This window comes from Amblyomma mixtum, chromosome 3 (assembly GCF_055824585.1).
Source record: "Amblyomma mixtum isolate Tamu chromosome 3, ASM5582458v1, whole genome shotgun sequence".
NCBI lineage: Eukaryota > Metazoa > Arthropoda > Arachnida > Ixodida > Ixodidae > Amblyomma > Amblyomma mixtum.
The window spans coordinates 236,548,877-236,568,940 of NC_143014.1; the positions used below are offsets into that span (position 1 = coordinate 236,548,877).

A 20,064-nucleotide genomic window follows, 5' to 3' on the forward strand; every position below is an offset into this window, starting at 1 on the left:
TGTAACGGTTGAAAGATAAAAAAAAACACTGAAGCATTGCGAAAAAGCACAAGAAATTGGCACAGTGACTGGCCGCAAGTGATGACACCACGACACGCAACATCAGAGATTTTGATCGCGATCTTACAACACTAAACATTGCGGCAACTGCGACGCTGCCACAGTAACATTTAGCCTTGTCAATAGAATTGAATTAGAATGGCGGTTGGAACGATGAGTGGTGTGCCGTAGGACGAACGATACAACTGCGCCACTACGTCGCTCTGCTGCGGTGTTGCAAACTTGTCCCGCAGACAACGTACAAAGACGCCTTCATTACCCTCCTTTTTCCATGAGCATGCAGGCAGCATGAAAAAGGCTGCCATCTATTGCACAATCGCTAATAACGGATGCGCATAAAGCTAGCCAAAAAACAGACGCTGAACTCGGTGGAACTGTTTTCTACGGCTTTATCTGGCGTATTTTTTTTATTTTTGACACTTTGTCCCTCGACATTTCGTCAAAGCACAAGCTCGAAGATGAAACATTCGTCCAATCCATCTTCAAGAGATAAATTAAAGAACAAAATTGCTTCGCCAGTATTGCCTTTCGAGAACAAAATGACTGCGTAATGATGAACTATAATCGTGCACTCAGTCGAGAATATCTCCAACTTAGGATCTACGACATGCCGCAGTATCACTGCGAACACAGCACGAATTGCGTATAGGCTGTTTAGTATATTTTTCTTCCCATAACTCTGTCGCTCGCGTCGCGTCGCAGTGAAGGCCTAAACGTAGCAAACTACGACTTCTAACCTAACGACCCGGTACCGTCATAGCCCGCTGACGTGTTCTGGAGCAGACTTTTTAGTCTCGGCGCGTCGCAATTGCTCCTAGCTAAGCTTGTCCTTGTGAAACGGCAGTTATAAACCTCCTTCTGCTCGGAAAAGAGAACAAGAGATGAAGTGACGTCTGTCAAGGATACCTTAAACGGCTACGCACTCGACGCATGCCATCAGCATCAAGGGATGGTAGTGCACGAACTCTAATACGCCTGGCCGAATTGCGACAAGCAATCTACTGAGCTCATTAACGGACTGCTCAGATTACCCCCATAAACATGCACGAGAAAAAAGGAATAAAGTGCACAGGCTCAAGATAACAGTACGCCTAGTCTCCGCGTTATCGCATAAAATTTTCACACAAAAAGAAATTGACAGTTCCAGAAGCCAGCCGTTCTTAAACCAGCCGGATAGCGCTAAAGGAAGGAACGAGACATGAAGCAACCACAGGCCGGCCGCCTCTATTCCGCTGTTGCGCAGCGCATTCGTTGCTTATAAGCCATACAGCCAGCAGCCCCAATGAGTACCGCCCGCCGCATCCGTCATCGGAGGGCAGTCCACATAATTCGGGCACCCCAACCACTTCCTCGCTAGACGCCAGCTCGAAACGCAAACGTCAGTCAATGCTGCCCGGCTGACACACCACGGCCCTTGCGAACAACGGCCATCGGCGGCCGGCGGGGGCTGATTAACGAGGCGCATTTGTTGCGCGAATCAAGCCAGCCGTCCCTCTCCACGAAGCCCGTCAAGGAGCGCTGCGGGGGTGGATGACTAACGTGCAGTGCGGCGAGCGGCGAGCAAAGGGGGGGGGGGGGGGGGGGGGGGAAGCCGCCAGCGTCTTCTCTCCTTACCAGCATCTGATAGATGGCGTCTACGATGTTGTACATCTCGTCTCTCGTGATGAATCCGTCGTTGTCGACGTCGTACAATTTGAAGGCCCCTGCGAGACGGTGGCGACACGGGAAGAACAAGAGGGTCGGTTGAGACACTGGCCACATGTTCACGGTACATCGTATTAGAGTGAAAGTGCTAATCAGCGGTGCCGAACAACCTCCTGACTATAAGGCATGCCACTGCGCGACCGTTAGGTCAACCAGCAGAAACAGAACCGAGGAAATCTTATGGCTTTATTCGGGGAAATAAAACATCCCCGACGGGGAATCGGCCAAAGATTGGAGGGAATCTGGCCTACAAAATGACGTCTTTTTTTCGTCAAGATACTTCCTTCAAGAACATCGCATAGGTAAAAAAGAAAAACGATGCAGGTTCTATAAATTAGCTTTGAGGTTTATCTTCGGTGGAAACAGAACGGAGCAAGGTAACAAAAATATAGCATCACGTTGATTTTTGAGGCCTACGATGCCTTTCTTTTTGTAATTTTGGCCCACCCGCGGGCGGTGGGCCAAAATTCTCATAAACAATGAACGGCTGCGTTTTTGATACCGCTTTCTTCATGCATCGCTTATCTGATCAACCTGAGCGTCATATAGTCTATGCTCAGAATTACAGACGACGCACTAATATTCGACCTCATAAAACACTTTGTATTGCTACGCTGACCCTGACGCGCAGCTCATAAGGTCCGTGTTTTGATGTGAACAACCACGCTTATCACTGGACAAGCAATGGTACGTCCCGGCATAGCTGCGTTACTGGCGCTCTTCTTTGCCTGCACGCTCTTTAACCCAACATCACGGTAATCTGAATTTAGCCTAACTAAATTAGGCCGGTAAGCCATTTTAATTTATTTGACGAATGCGCAATTCAGCATAGCTTAGATAAGGAAGACGGAGATGCAGAACGTTTAAGCTGCATAAATTGTGTAGTCCGATTTCACGGAAAAAGAAAAAAACGTGAGCAACTTGGACACAGAGACAAAATTGCAGCCCGAAATAGTATCAAATCAACGATTTTTAATTAACGTTCATCTACAATGGCAAGTCAGCCTGCAGTTTGGGCATAGCATGGTTTGCAACTACAGTTCAGAACCGCAAACTAATACAAACAAAGCATGAAACCAGAAATCATAAATGGGACCGAAGACTCAAAAACAAGGTCCGCGGTCCTCAGATTACAATGAGATGGTCCGCGCACGGGCGCGTAAAACAGGCAGTAATGTGTTTTAATGTGCGCGTAGACATAAGGTCCTTTACCTTCGAATATATTTTTTTCCGACTAGTGTAAAATTACGTTCCAGGAACACCCTGTACATACAAGAATTTCAAGATGCACTCGGAGGCTCCAAGGAGAGGACATTGTACTGAATCGAATTGAAATTGGCTCTTGCTAATGGTGATGAAGACGATGATGAAGAGAAGGAGGAAGAAAAGGCATGCAAATAAGGATGGTGTAATTTTATGACGGACCTTAACCAGATCAGCCGTTCATTTCCGGGGATTCAAACGGCTTTAGTCGCATATTCCGGACACTTACGCGTCTGTAACAAGCGGCTTCGTGGCTCGCAGCCTCATGGTCGCTGAGTGCGCTTCGCCCCAGCAGCATGGCAAGAGGCAGCATCACGCTATCTGACTGTTAACACGCATGAGCATTTATTTGTCGTTACGATCAAAGACTTTTAAACGAAGTAAGCGGACCATTGGATTTGAGTGAATTCATTTATTGTCGGCAGTTTGTCTGGAGTTACTGAAAGAAACTTTCTCTTCTATCTTCGATCATTACCGTCACATAGCCTGCATAGCTGGGGCTGTTTCCCGGACACTAGGTGAAACGTTCTGCACTTCTTGGTTGCCTGTTATTGAAATCTTTTCTTGGAAGGCAAATTTTGGTATTGGTTTGGTATTTCATCGATTGTCCGCTAGTACTACTGAATGTTTGGTTTCGGTTGGGGGCTGTTTGAAAATACAGAATTATCGCTAGGAAGAACTTCGTGCTTCAGCATATTACTTACTTCTTGCCTTCTTCTATTCGCGGCAGTTTGAAGGTCGCGTTCAGATCATGATCGCCATTCGCGTAGCTTACTTTTGTACAAAGCGTGTAGTTCGGATCAGGCCGTTTTTGAGAAGGTAACGTCGCTGACTCATTCATGAATCGAACCAGCGACACCGATTTACTTTGTTTTGATTTGTACAAATAATCTCAATGTGGTAATTTTATGTGAAACCAATTTTCCAAGGAATACTATCTACTAGAAAATATAACTGGAAGGACGAGCGGAAGGCTTGAACATGAGTAGGCACAAATATTCTGCGGTAAGTTGAGATAGGTGCACTTTTTTTTTCGCCTTTAGAAGCTAAAAACGCCCACAATAAGAGCAAATACCAATTTCGTCAAATATAATGTTGGTTACTGCAATACGATGACTTTTATTATGTACTGCTCCAGAAAGCAGACAGTTTTTATTTACGGTTTTAACAATGAGACGAAACAAAAGCTTTTCGCTTTTGATGCCCTCACAGACGAAGCCACATTTCGCTTTTCGAGCAACGCTTTCGATTTTCGATTAGCTGAGGCCTTGCGAACTGCCTCCATGAGCATCAGTCTCGCGGGCCATTAAGCTTAAATGTCAAAGGCAAGAATACAACGACACGCGTGTTCGTACGAGCACTGGTTACACGCAAAACCACCAAAAAAACCCTTTAAAACTTCTTGTTTTGTGCGCGAGTTTCGGCTTTGTGCGCACTCGTTTTTACGTTCCACATTCCACGCCCTCACCTTCCCACACGTTTAAAGTCTGCCGCACGGAGAATAAATTTTCAGCGGTTAGTCAGCGACTTTTTTTATGGGCTTCTTCTGGCGTCTTATGCTGTTCTCTCATCCCGTTCGCAAATCTGCACAACCTAGCGCAAACCGCATAGTGTTGACATTGGCAGATAGGTAACTGCAGACTGCGAAGAAGGCACGGTTGCGAAATACTCCATAGTTGGCGACGAGAATGTTCCCGCCAACAAACTACATATTGGGCAAGCGCAGACACATGTCATTTGGCTAAGGATAAGCTGCGGCGTGAAGGGAAATGAAACCTTCAAAATTAATGTAACGCCCATAAGTTCTGTCTGCCGAAAACTTTCGCTCAAGCGGTGTTTCCACTGGCGACGCCTGGTGTTCACGGCACTAAATTTTGCGAAAGCACTTCGCTAGTCAGCGAGACGACCGCATAGTTACGATCCCGCGTATTTTTCTTTACTTTGGACACGTTCAGAAAAACAGCGCTTAGTAAGGACGTCAGAAGAGGAACACACATGCTCAAGATATGCATCAGCTTCATTTTTCTGAACATGATCCAGCAAGAACTATAGTCCAACTCCAAATGACCGTTCCGCACCGTTGCCGCGCACTGCCAAATACGTGCCTGCTTATACACCTTTCACTTGTTTCCACCGTTAAACCTGACTGTCACCATTTATAACAGGGTTTTTTATTCTTATTGCCCTGTCGTAAATCAAGAAGAGTAACCATAAGGAACGCTGTTAGCAAACTTTCGAGTGCAAAAAATGTCACGACAGACCGAAATGAGACGAAGAAGCGGGCTATACGTCTTCAGCACGGGCATTTCGCTGAAGAGCGACAATCTTTCTCTATTTCAATAATGTTGATATAGTCTCTCTGCAACGCATAACGGTAAGTAACTATGTGGGACCGGTCAGCCAAGAGAGGGGAATATGAAGCGAGACTGCCGACTGCGAAACAATTCCAAGTCAGTCTGGGAAGGGGTGGGCGGTGTAAGGGGGTGGTACGCACTTGCCTCTAGGACATGTTCCTCGGTTCTGCCCCACGTGAAATACAAACGCACATTAAAAGTTTCGCCGTTTTACTCCAAGATTAAAGCAATGCGATGGGCTGTGAAGGATTAAAAACAGTTCACTAGTCTTCTGCATACGTGGAGCCCTCATTGCACTCTCTTGTTTAGTGTTTACATATTGAGAGAAGCGAACAGCTCTGGAAACAACTTGCTGCTCCGAACTTGGCAGCGTGTGGAAACAGAGCCCCCATCAACGCGGCTGCTGTTAAAATTACTTATGTTCGATGGACCAGGCTTTTCCTAAAGAGTTAAAAATGCCGACGTCTACACAGCGCCGTCTACACAGCGAAAAGTGCGGTGTTCAAAAGTGAAATCTTTATTTCCTGGGTACTGCCAAACGAAATGATTTTCACGCAGGTAGCTAATTTTCGCGATCTAATAGTTTCTTTCCAATCCCCCTCAGTACGTAGGAGGACAAAAATATGGGACTTTGCAAGTTTATTTACTATTGCTCAACTTTCTATACAGCCTGAGCAGAGCAGTATTCGTCAAGTTCAATCTAGGCGCGGTCTTTGTCTGCCTGGCGCGCATAACCTATATTAAAAGTATTGCTATTTGAAACTAGCGCAAAGTGGCCTGCCAAGACGCGTCAGATGGGAAAGCGGTTTATGTTCCCACCTTATATTTTAAAAAAATGCTGAGAATATCAAATGCGGCTGGCGCACACGTTGGTCAAGCTCAGCAGAAATGGCTGACGGGCAGGCTTAGCACGTTACATTGCGCAACGAAGAGAAACGAGACCCGCCTTTGACGACGGATATTTCGAAGAACGAACTCGTTTGGGGACTATTACGAAACGGGGGAGTTTTGCGTAACGACTGCTCCGAGCTCTGCATTATAGACTGCCTCATATTTCTGATTAAAGAGTTAACCACACTAATTGTTTGTATTCAAGCGAAAATTACGTCTGCGCTTTGTGGCCGCCTCGCTGTAGGGATCTAGTCTGTGCACGTGCTATAACGTTTGTTTCAATCTCCTACAGTTAAACTGTGAATATCTTGAGTGAGAATCGCAAGCTGGGCTGATTGGTTTGACATTGCTTTCGCGAGTGAACAGCGTGAGAAAGTCCCGGGGACATACAAAAGACAACACACCAATATCTTGAATACATTTACTGAGGTATCAGTTGAATTTGATTTTTACACCCCAAAGCAGCAAAGTGGAAGTCGATGAGCACCATAGCGGAGGTCTTCGGTCCAGTAGTGGCGAACTGGGAGCTATCTTCCGCACACAGAAACCACAGTGTGCGGGCGTTTGTCCCGTTTCCCTCAAATGCCACCGCGCGAACCGGGCTCGAACCGGGCTCGAACGGGGCTCGAACGGGGCTCGAACGGGGCTCGAACGGGGCTCGAACGGGGCTCGAACGGGGCTCGAACGGGGCTCGAACGGGGCTCGAACGGGGCTCGAACGGGGCTCGAACGGGGCTCGAACGGGGCTCGAACGGGGCTCGAACGGGGCTCGAACGGGGCTCGAACGGGGCTCGAACGGGGCTCGAACGGGGCTCGAACGGGGCTCGAACGGGGCTCGAACGGGGCTCGAACGGGGCTCGAACGGGGCTCGAACGGGGCTCGAACGGGGCTCGAACGGGGCTCGAACGGGGCTCGAATCGGAGAACTAGGGGTCAGCAGCCGAAGGCCACATTTTCGGAACGACCTCGGCGGATCTTAAACTTGCGGTAACGTACAAATGTAAGCTTTCTTTTTTTTTCAATATTTGTGCTGCCCTACACCACACCACTTACCAGAAATGAGCAGCCCTAGATCGCGCAACACAAGGTACATGCAGGGGAAAGCTGCCATCTCTACAGAGCGCTACTGGAAAGGAACCATGCCTCTCTTTCGAGAAGCAACACCGACACCTGGCATTGCGCCACGAAAGCGTCAAGAAAGCATAAGACAAGGAAAAAAAAGAGTAACCCCGAGATGCCAAAAGCGTGATCAGTGCGCTTGGCGCTACGCCAGATAGAATGTGATACTGTACGTAAGGCTCCAAACAACGGCGCCAATCCAGCCTCCCATTCGGTCCGAATTCGTGCCCTCCGTGAGTAATGATGGCACCGAACCACGCGATTCGCGGCTCACTGCCGAACACAGGAACATACGGCTGCTCCCTGATTATTGTTCTCACAGCGGAAACGTCGGTAATAACGCGGGCCAGAAAGAGGGAATAAAACAGAGGGAAGGATGGGAGCAAAAAAAAAACTGAAGGCAGGAAGCCAGGCGCCCGTGAGCCGCATTACCATGCATTACCATGCATTACCATATCACGTACGCGCTCCCCGAAGGGATCAGGGGGCCTAATGCCCGGGGCAAACTCTGTCTCTGTTCTCCGCCGCTTCGTCGATCGCATACTTATTTAATGGGGCGGCGTCGCAGTACGCGCTCAGCCCGCCAACGGCCCCATTCTTACGCACGCGCAGAGGCGACCCGGCTTCGTTCGGCCAGGAAATGTAACTTCGCCGCGTCGGCGCAATGGTGCAAGCTAGCTGCTGCGCCAACAGTGCCTAGATAATGCAAGGCGGACCAATGTGTGTGCGTTTGTTCTGGCGCCCGCCTCCCTTGCTTATCCGTTGCCAGTGCTGTGCAAAGGTGCGCTAACGCTTATTGATTGGCACCATTTAGATTCCGGCGATCGGGCAAACTGAGCGGCCGCGTCCCGAGGGGTGCACACGGGCCTCCGGCATTCCCTTACGCGCGCAGTGGGATCCCTGCACCCACGCGCTGCCAGTGGGCGAGGCAAAACAAAATTAAGAAATGCGACAAGGTGGCAAACTGAGCTTGCTTGCTTGCTTCGGCGTCAACCTAAGGGCAGAACGCACGTTAAATTGACCAAGTGTGTGCATTGCACCGCGCAGACAGAAAGTGGCATTATAGCCGCGCCGTCTTCTTTGACACTTTAAATTTTAGTGAAAAGAACAAATTTTTTACAGCTGGGATTCAACTTAACGTAACCAGAATATCTGGACTACAATGAAAGCGATGAATGAATGAATGAATGAATGAATGAATGAATGAATGAATGAATGAATGAATGAATGAATGAATGAATGAATGAATGAATGAATGAATGAATGAATGAATGAATGAACGAACGAACGAACGAATTGGGGGGTCAGTGAGTGTAACTGCACCGTACGCACAAACAGAAATTGAGAGATTGTACTCACAGACTAGCTTCTCGTCGAGACTGCCTCGTGAAGTCACCGAAAGTGCACGAATGAACTCCTCGAACTCGATTGAGCCGTCCTGTAAAGAAAGAAGGGAGCAGAAGGGGCCAAGTTCGCAGATCAGCTCCTCTGTTGCACGTCTGTGACAATGACAGACGAGCGATGTGATATGTACACAAAGCGAGAGACGGGTAGAAATTTTCTCTCTTCATTAAAAAAAAATGCTGGAAAAGCGTAACACCGCAGATATGAAGCGAAAAGTTTAATAAGCGAGGCGTAACCACTCAAGTATTTGCACATTTACAAGACAACATTAGGACCGCAATATTTACAAAAGCCCATGGTTGGGCCGTGGAGAAGATGCGGTCGCACACTGTGGCTAGCGAGATTGACCCCTTTGGCCGAGCTCTTATCGCGGGGAGTACACCCAAGGAACTGCTACTTCGATGTCCGTCGGTATTTGGTATGGAACGGTACAGACACGGGACGCGAGCACGAGCTCGAACAAACGGATTGAAGTCGGCCAGCCGGTACAATATAGAGGACTTTGCGTCGTGGCTGAAATAAAATACTTAAGAACGGTCATGACACACTATGATTAGAAACGAAAGGCCCCATCATTTCCTCTTCAATGACTCAGGCTTCATATTTTTGGGCATGTGTCTATGTAGCTACGCTTTATTTTTTGTCCACGATAGTGCCCGCATAAGACGAGAAGGCGAATGTATGACCTCTAAAATTTACTCCTCTTGAGAAAACATTCCACACTCAGAGCGCTCCTATAAGAAAAGTCCTGGCTACCTGACGAAACCGGCGGAAGCCATACTCGCGATTTCCAGTGAATACGTGACTACTGTACCGACACACGAGTGGGCGAAAAGGCCCATGTTCTCAGTAATTCTCCAAAAATCTGGGATAGGAAGTAATAAAAACGGTTTCGTTCAGGACCTAGGCAAAATTTATGCTTTAGGTTTGTGTTTCTGCCCTTTGATATTCGTGCAACGATTAATGTGCCTAGTCATGACGCATAATTGATTTACTGCGTGATGGCCGCTAATAAAGAGTGAAACTGCAAATTCGGACTCTAATAACCCACAAAAAGGTCAGTCTGCAAAAGAACGAAGCAACGTATGGTCACTTTTATAAAAGATAATATGGCAGCAGAATTCAAACAAGACGCCTTTCGTGCTTCTCATAAAATGCGAAACACTAGCATTTCGTTTCAGCTCTACAACGGGAAAAAACTGTATTATTCAAAGGCGTACATCGCATTTGGAACTGCGTCATGTGGCACAGAATGCCGCTTTCCAGGATTAACTATCCTGTGTTATTGAAAACGCCCAACTTTGAATTTGTATTCACTCAAAACTAGTGTTAATATACGTATGGTCGAAATGCTATTGTATCACGTGTGCTCGTGCACGCTCGCTACGTCCCTGCAAACGATATTTGTTGTCAAAAACTCGCACAATATACGATGAACATACACGTCTTTACTATGTTCCGAGAATTGCGAATGAATTTTCCGATGTCAGGTTCTGGTTGCAGGTGATTACTGCAGAGAGATCTACATTGTTTAATTTGGGTACATAGTATTCTTTCCTTTTTTCTCCCTAGTATTTCTAATAGCACTCGTTTCTGTGCATACATGACAAGCGTCTTATCGTTCCCTCGCTTGTCCCACTATCTACCGGGCGCTGCCAGTCAGGCCGACCTCAGGCCCGAAGTTGCTCCTGTCAGAAACGATAATGAAAGCTTTTATTTATTTTATTTCTTAAAGTTACTCACAGGCTCCATTTATATAAGAGCATTGTGTGAGTGGGGTATGAATTTGGAGAGCAGAGCAAAAACCACGGTTGAAGGGGAACGTAATACAATTGTTAGCTAGAGATACTGAGCAGAATACAGGTAAATTTAAAAAAGCGTCATACAAGTTTCAAATTGCGGCAAGATGGAAGCGCAACATGATTTTTCAATGAAGTTAACAAAAGCAGAATTTTGTTTATATTATACAGCAGTAAGATTGTTTTCAGCTAAAAACATATAAAATAAAGATAAATGGCGATTATGGTGGTTATCATATCTCGAAACGTAGCAGGATTTCTGGTGTTAGTAACATCGTCAGGAACGCTGTTTCATTGTCTTATGGCGCGTTGTAGGGCAGACATGTTAAACGCTTTAGTACGAAGAAAAATACACGTAAAGCTGTTATGATTGTGGAGACGATGTGATGTACGACATGGCCGTGACAAAGGCAGAGTGTGACTGTGAAGACTGAAAACCATATTATGAAATAAGCCAGCCCATCAAATATGCATATGCTCTTATTATTATTATTGTCTCCTATAGCTTGCAGTTCCCCGCGGTCACATCGCACATACCAAGCGTTGGGAGAGCACAAGATTCTCAGACGATGCCCGCAGCGCTCACCACCCTTATCGAAAGAGAAAGTACTTGCAGCGCTTTTTGTTTTTATTGTGTGCGCGCGTTACGTGCATATTCATTCCTTGTTTTTTTTTTATTTCCTTCAAGTATCTCTTCTCCCCAGCCTTTCCTGGCTAACCTTCCGCCCTTTTCAGTTTTTCATACCTCTTCTTTCTCTCTCTGTCTACGCATTGCTCACGACGGGAAACTAGAAATCCTCGATCTTATAGCGTAATATCGGTTCATCAGAACCCAACCCTGCTTTTCTTGGAGGTCCTACTATGCCCTACCGCAAAATAATAGAAAAAAACTGCAAGTGTACGAGCCGAGGCAGTCGTCAGTGTCGGTAATCTAAGACAGGATGGTCTGAGGTTGAATGAAATACCTTTCTACGTACTTGTCAATAGTTGTTGGCCATCAAGGAAATCCTGGGCGCTCGCGAAATACAATACAGCAGGGGCTCATAAAGCGCGGCTTGTTGCCCACAAAAGAAAACGCTAGTATACATAGAATAGGTTCCAATTTTAATAACTGGGCGAAACCGCTGCACCTCTCATTACGTCCACCGGCTTTAATATCGAAAAAAGCGAAACAGGACACTCCGCGGTGGTTCTCGGGCATCAAGCAAGGAGCGGCGCATAATTTTTAGACGCTGAGCCAAAGCAACAAGTTTTGGCGCATGGATCATTAATACTGTTTAAACTTCTTTTCCTGCTGATCTCGTCTGCTTTGCGAGAAGCCGCACGCATTTTATCAAAATGGGGAGGGACACGAGCGTTTGGTTGCCATTGAAATAGACTCCGAACACACGATACATGTCTCGAGTCCCTACACTTCCCCCCCCCCCTTTCCTATTTTTTTATTTGATTACGTACAGTCATTGCAATAAGTAACCATCGCGTTCCTGCGTGGGTCCCTTATCATTACAAGCGACAAACTTCGGGTGCTGAACCCGCTTTTTCCAAAGCATTAAAATTGGTGTAACCCTGTTTTCGAGGTACGAAGTCTTCCGTGATGAATTCCAAGAGTGAGCGATGAGGGGCTAGTTGGTATTACATGATTACAAAACATAAAACTGAGCAGGAGACAAGACACAGGAGAGAGGCAAACAGGATGAGCTCAGCGCTTCTGTGGCACTTCTCTGATGTGCGCACTGTTTCCATCAGGAACTCGTTCCAACCGAGCAAGGGGAGGTGCTTATAAAGCGCCAGAATTTCCACACGACGCAGACGTCCCGTTGCACGTTCAAGAATAGCCGTAAATTTTAGCGCGTGCGTGTTTTAACGACTTCGTGGACGCAATTTAGTCCGCTGAATTTCGTGCAGCGGTCTCTCCGCACTGGTGGGTTCGCCATGTGCGGCCACAAGGCCTCGGTGGGCGTCACGTTGAGTGCAATCAGGGCCCGGTGAGGGGAGAAATAGCACAGCTATTATACTCCCAACTCGGCAATGCAAAGTTAACGGCAAAAATACACGCGTCATAACGTATGTAGAATGGCGCTAAAGCCGGAGCAGTCGCACAGATCATGCCGCGAAAGGACAAGTCTAGTTTATTTCAGGCATGTGCAGTCAGGCCGGAATGAAACACGAACACGCATATCTAGTAGTTTTCTATTTTGCAGAGGGATGTTCTTTTAAAAGCGGTTTATGAATATGTGCTTCTGTGGATCCTTTACCCGGAAACATGATTCAGGATAGTAGTATACTACAGCTGAAAACGTACGGGCAAGATAATTTGTTTTCTTGTTACGGGCAAGATAATAGGCGCTGTTCTTTCATTCCAGCCTGACTTTAGACCACGTGGCTGAAGAGAAGGAAAGAAAGCCGAAGTATAGCGGCTTGGCGCTGCTCCTGTTTTCCTCCAGCACAGCAGACAATACACTGGGACTTTTCTGCCTGCAAGATTTTTTTTTTTTTGCTCCCTGAGAATGTCTACGGCGTGCTTGGCAAAACGAAGCATGACAGGCTCATATTTCTTGGTGTGAGCTCATGAGATCAGGGATAAAACAGCAGGACAGCTAAAAAATTCCTACAAATTGCCAGCGAGACTGAAGAAAAGGTGCTAGATACGTAATCTGTATGATAAGAGTATCGTAATTATTAAAATGCCTTCTCCTCTGAAGGTACAGTCGGGGACAAAAGTCTCCGGACCACGTGTTCCTCAAACGAATCTTATAGCTCTACTATCAGACAGCGGCTGGAGACCGCACTTGTGGAGATGAAAGAACAAAAATTTAACTTTTACCTCCACAATTGTGGTCTCCAGCCGCCGACAAACAGCAGATCTATCGGCTTCGTTAGAGGAACACGTGGTCCGGAGACTTTTGTCCCCGACTGTAAAATAACTAAATAAAAATTAAACCGAATACTTGCCACTCTCCTGACCGAAGCAACCATACGTAGCACTTGAACGGCTTATTTATCAGGAGCACGGGCAGGGGCTTAAAAAAAAAAAAACTTCGTGCGACGTGCAGGCACTGCGCGATTAATGTTTCCTTGTGAAGATGGTTTAAGCGCCGCATTCCAACGACAGGTTAAGTTTAGGCACGACGCTGATTGCCATTGTTGAATCAAGATCCCAATGGGAGCAGATGCCAACAAAGAAACAAAAAAAAAACAAAGGGATGTGGCGCTGTACGCACAACGTTGCGGTATTAACCAAACCTCACAGCATTCGGAGCCGGAAAACTTCACGCACCTTTTCTTGACCCGCTTTTCTTTTTGTTAATTTTCCTCATTAAGATTCTGCAGCGCAATACAAATCTTCGCTGTTGAGCTTCGGATCAGGTTAGGGTTCCTATTCCATGGCACCGGTCGGAATCATCCCAGTATCTCGTTTCGCATTCCGTGCGGCTCAAATATGCACGGGTTCGTTTACGAAGAATCTCGTTGTTTTTCTTTTACCTCTCCTTCTAGCCTGTATCCTTCACTCGGTTTCTGACCCTAAGCACGGGCACCGGCCTTGAGTTGGACAGGACAAGCACGTTCAATAAATTAGTTCCTGCGCCGTGCGAGGCGGCCCGCCCTTTGTTCCCGAGCGCCGCAGCCTCGCCTCGTTCTCCACTGCGAACATTTTTGCGTTTTACCCCCGGTACCATCTTAGACTAAGTATGCAAAGTTTAAGCCACGTGTATGCTCTGCTGCCATAACTTTTGTTTTTCGCCCGCTTGTTCGTAGTCCTGCACGACAATTAATAGAAAGCGCGTGGACGAAACAGCTAATACATACCGTGCCAGAAAAAATGAGGCGGAAGATTTCAATTTAGGTTCGTGAATATTGCAGGCGCAAGAGCGTTGTCTTGCGGTTTCGACCTGGAACAAACGTAATTATGTCGGGCGGATCGCCTGGAATGCCCCCGAGCGTCTCTATTTTTTTTTAAGAATAATAGCGCAAAGACACACTCACGAAAACGTTGAGAAAGACTTCGTTTTTTGTGTGTGTCCAGGCTCCACTGTTTAGCTAACCTCAACTTTAACATTCAATTTATTTGATTATCATTCTCATCAGCTCAGAGGATACCGCACAGGTAAAGGTGTGGAGGCTTAGATTGCGGTTGAAAATTAATAAGAAGAGTACATGAATATATTAAGCGGGTCGAGGATACCAGCCACTGTTCAATAAAGTGCACATGAAAAATTTTGAATACTACTATAGAGAACCAAAGTGCGCCTCCTCGTGTGCTAAAATCGGGCTCAGCCAACACCCGTTCAAAGCCAACCAACTCTGCGTATAACGGACGAGCAACGGCACTGAAGCGTGCATTTACCATAGCTTCCGAAAGGTAAGTCTCGCACGACTTGAAAGTTATAGTGTTCGTACCAGACAAATTCAGGCGCTAAAGATATGGACTTTATTCTGCGCTTAGAAAATTGATATGTGATTGATTCGTCCGTTTACAAATATCTCATTGAAAATTCCCAAGAAAGTGTACGCTAATTGGAAACTTTATGGAAGGTAAAGTTTGATTCGTTGGGTTACTAGTGGGATTCTTGTTATGCCTGACACATGAGGTGGCTGGAAGTTGGTTAATGCAAATATTCTTTTTTATTTCAACGACCTCAATTTTCGACACAGCTAAAACGGCTCAGAAACACCCAGCATACAGGATTTATACACGTTAGTGGTGTAGAGCAAAATATTAGGTCTACGGCCAGAAGCTAAGCCCAGCCTAAGAACATGCGTGCTTGCAAGACCGTCTTCGTTCGTCTCCAACATATCAAACTCTCTCGTGGTGGCGTTGCCGGTCAGCCGAGATCGCGGCCACTATACTTAGTTTGGAGTTATTTCTTCATGTGCTACCGGCTGGGTTCATACAATGTCTCACGACTTCTCATCGCTAATAGAAAAAAAATGCCAGAATGCGCTTTCTTAAGAGACGTATTCCTTCTACAAAGCTCATTTTGTGCTTGAAAGTTCTTTCCATCGTTCTGTGCTTTGCTAGTATTCACTCTCATTATCATGCTTAACAATTTGGAGATTCAGTGAAAAGGAAGACAATTCATGGCTATTTCCATCCTCATTCAGCATCCTGCGCATGACCATTGCGGTACTCCTTGCATGTATTTTCAGGCGAGGGCATCCATTGTAGTGACAAAATTACGCAAAGCGCTAGTGAAATTTTGGCAATAAATTCAAATTCAAATTTCTTTATTCCAGCGTCTTTTGCATCGATACTAGGGGCCGTAGACTAAAAGCCACACAAACGGCTTGACGAGGTCCACGGCCCTATATAATTGACGTAGGCTGACACAGCAGGAAATCGTATACAATGCAGGAATTTATGCACCCTGCCCTCAAGAAAGCCAGAGAAGAAAATTGGAAGCAAAAAGAAACCGAAAAGAAGAAAAAATATAAAACTGCAAAGAGAAATCAGCTTACACAGTACTGTCATGAATCTTTGTCGTGTTTGTTTGTTCATTCTTCAAAGGCGCCGGCACGCCGCTTTATCGCTTTGTTTGTGATGCAAAACGCGCCTAGATTTATCTCGATTGATCGCATCCAGGCGGAGCCGATTCTATGTTGTTTCGTCGCGCGGAAAGAAAGGACGGAGCTCCTGCTGTAGTCACGAATTCAACACCCAAACGAGACCATGACTGGGTATGTGGAAGAAATGAAATGACTTTTCAGGCGCTCTAACCCTGACATGACTGAAGAAAGGAAGCTGGACTTTATGATGCGTGGCGTAAAGGAGCAACTGTTCGCCGGCCTGATCCGGAATCCTCCAAAGCCTGTCGTCGAGCTTTTAAATGACTGCGAAGTAGGAAACGAAGCATTTGCTTTCCGTACTTAATGCGAGTGCGTGGAACTTCCCACTCTTGCAACATGCGATTGTCGCGCGCTTTTCTGCTTTTTTTCGAGACGAGAGACAGTATTAAGGAATGGACAAAGAGATAGTGAAGACATAACGCGAAATCCAAACTGTCGCGCACTCGGCACATTACTTTCAGAGACAGCTAGAACAGCGAAGAACATGAGGTATACACCTTGCCGAAGTAGGCCGGTGTATCAAACCGCCGCCCATTCCAGTAGACCTGAACGAGCCTCAGGGTGTGCTGCTGTTAACCAAAAAATCTAAAGGCGTATAAACAGCGCTTACCCCTACACGATGTAGTAGTACATGAGCACAGTTAGCATGAATCTGATATAACGCTTCGCTGAAGGCCGTTGTCGTAAAGCGGTGGACTCCGATCCAGGAAGTATACAGTTGCGCCGTCACATAAAGACAAAGAAAAAATATTCATGAGCCGCTTCAGAAATGAAACCGGAGCTGAAACGCCCTCTGAAACCGATGCGCGTAGGTTGTTTCATGCGGCTGGCCGGGCTCCAGTGATTATGAAATTACCTAAACGCGACCTAGTTGCTCCACGCACGGGAAACGATTACAGCGCTAACTGAATCCGCCTTTTCCCAGCCGCGGATCCGGTAATCAGTTTAGCCGGGATTCCACCACGTATACGGTTTCGCTCGCGACGCAAAACACGCTCTCAGGATGCGTGCGCGTATGCCCCGAATTTCGCAACGCGCAACGCGGAACCACAGCTCGCTGCGCTACACGCGGCGGGATTTTGCAGCGAGCGGCCGCATAATATCGAATGAAGGCAGGCTTGCTCTGTGTCAAGTTGGACGCAAGCGATCTCGGAACAACCACGGCAATTGTGGACTTGCGGAAAAAAAGCCTGCCAGGCGCTGGGGGTATCAAGGCCGTTGGTCTACATGGGTGCTGTTGAATGACGCTGGAAAGCAGTGGCCGAAAGATCGACACACACAAAACGTGCATTAAGGACCATGATGTTTGAAGACGGCTATCTTCACAATAGAAGATGTGCTTTCTTGCGATAGATCAATTTAAGTAGCTTAGGTTAAGCAGTAAAGAATCCCTTTCATATTCATTTTCACTGTAAAGGTTTCCGCAGAACTTTTCGGAAAACGGAAGGCACGAAAAAATTTAATTTCTTTTTCTCTAATTGCAGGCGCGCTCTTTACATGAGGGCCGCACTCTGCAGGTTCCGCTGGGAGTTCGAAGCACACCCCTTCAGTTCTTTTCTGTACGATTTTCCTGCAAACAAATTAAGTTTCTACGTTCCTTCCTTGCACCGAAAACTTCTGAGGGAACCTCTACATTCGCAAGGAATATGAAAGATGAAAGGAAACACTTTCTTGGCTGTAAAGATCCGGCCTAAAGGAAGTGATCCGGGTAAACTTGGTAGAAAAAGATTTGTGATGCAGGAAATAACGAACCTCTGCTCTTTTTTTTTTAGATACGCTCTCGATACTGCCGTTCCTCGGTCTCATGGGGCCTCAAAACTCGACGGAAAGACTCAAAGCAGACCAGAATATAGGTTTTTAAGCTTAGTCACGGGATTTTCTGTACAATTTACTCATCTCCTATGCAAATTTGAAGTTCACAGTCGTTTTCGGTTTATTTATTTGCATGTTCTTTGTCGTCAAGGCGTTATTTCGACGTAAAAAAGAGACTGTGTTGCTTTGAAGTGGAGTAATGTAATAAACCGTATTTTGTGCATTGGTGGCGGTGGCAACACTTTTCTTCAGTCAATAGTGCCTTCGTGTGAGGTGAATTTGGTTTAACGCTTTCAGGAGGCTAAAATAAAATGTGCTTTAAGGATAAGTTGCTTGCTAAACGCTAGGCGCTAAAGCATCAACAGTTATGTTTGCGTGTGCAGTTTGCAGCACTGCATACACATCAAGCCTAAGCTCGGGCTGGGAAAAAGTGTTGTATAAATCAACCTTGCCGCCGAATGACAATGCCTATAGCGCTCTAGGCAAGCACACGCAGAGTGGGAGAGAATAATACAAAGAGTAGCTATGCGGTAAAATTGGGGAGGTTATTCCTGTAAGAGACAGCCGCGCTGACTCAGTGGTTATCGCGCTCGGCTGCTGACTCGAAAGACGCGGGTTCGAAACCGACCGTGGCAGTCGCATTTCGATGAAGGTGAAATTCTGAAAACCCACATACTGTGCGATGTCAGCGCACGTTAAAGAACCATAGGTGGTCAAAATTGTCTGAGCCCTTCACTACGGCGTCCCTCATAGCCAGAGTCGCTTTAGGACGTTACACTCCCATAAATCATAAACTAAACCAGAAAGGGGGCAAATAGGCTCCGAAAATTACAACTTAAAGTGAAGCATTGAGACGAAAAAAAAGCAAAAATAGAGTACAAAAATTTTACGTGCACAAATTGCACTCCAGCGTTCGAATTTCGACTAATCTTGGTGCGGAAGCTTTTACGTGGAAATGCGGTAGTCGTTTCAAGAAACTAGACCAGCGAACTTGAGCTCAGTATAGCAGAACGCGTTAGGCGTCGAAGCTATCGGGACGTATAGATATAAATGCGCAAACTCAGAGTTTTACAACGTACCCTACATAACTATATATACGGCTGCGAAAGGCAGGTTGTGCGGAATTGAGGTTACATTCCGCAGATTTCGTTTAGGAACAAAGTTCACTTTTCAGCTTCTGCCCTAACGAACTCAAGCGTCGCATGGAGCTTCATGTTTAAGTGTATGAACTATAGAGCTTGGAGCTTTTAATCGCGTGCACGAGTGCGTTTTTCAATAGCACGTTTTGATTGCTGAACGTCGTGAAGTTTCAGCTTTCTTTCGGTTAGAACGCTTGAAAAAAAAAAAAAATTGGGTCCGACTCAACCACATTCATAGACGGTGGCGTACCCCCCCTTGTATTCGGCAGTACCCCCCCTTGTATTCTCCGCGCCATCTCCTCCCTTTCTATATTATGACATGATGAACGTACACGGCTTCCTGGCAACCGCCCGGACTGTTTTCCATTACCATATTTTCGCCTCTGTCTCCTGCTCTCCACTGCACAAGGTCTCTCGTCTTTGAGTGTAGCGAATGAAACGGAGTCTGCTTAGGCTGGAGACGCCATGAGCTGTAGAGAAAAGCGGTAGTCCGTTATGGAATGAAACCTGTAACCATGGAGGGGGACATGGGTCTGGAGGATTATCAACGCTGGGGCCACTCATTGGTGGCGCAGAAAAAGGCTACTCAGGCCACTGGAGGAGGCCGCTGTTCCGCAGTGGGTGTAACACGGCTAATGACGATGTTGATGACAATGAAAGCAGGCTACTGCGAGTTATGCACTTGTATCCCGTTACAGGTGATTTTAGGAGGTATAATTTACTTGTTTATTCACTCAATTACCGAAATATTTTTTACTTCACTCATTCATTACACCCTCAGCGGCACAAGGGCATTACGACGGCACCGATTAACGATAGAAAAAAGTTCGAGTATATGTTAACTGATTTTTGCACACGACGGCGGCACAAATACTGCGGTATGAGGAACTTCACATCTCAAAGCTTCAGTTGTGTTATCAGAGGGGAGGGATTCGATTCCATGTCGATCACATGGG

General features: G+C 46.4%; 1 protein-coding gene across 1 annotated transcript in view; it reads right to left on the bottom strand.

Moving 5' to 3' along the window:
- LOC149354084 (frequenin-1-like) overlaps positions 1-20,064 on the bottom strand; it is a 224,126-nt gene that overhangs the window by 14,216 nt on the left and 189,846 nt on the right. Inside the window, exons 5-6 of the mRNA XM_089583044.1 lie at positions 8,749-8,827; positions 1,675-1,763 (exon numbers count right to left, since the gene is read on the bottom strand). Of these exons, the coding sequence (XP_089439170.1) occupies positions 1,675-1,763; positions 8,749-8,827 (168 nt within the window). The remainder of the gene's footprint in view (positions 1-1,674; positions 1,764-8,748; positions 8,828-20,064) is intronic.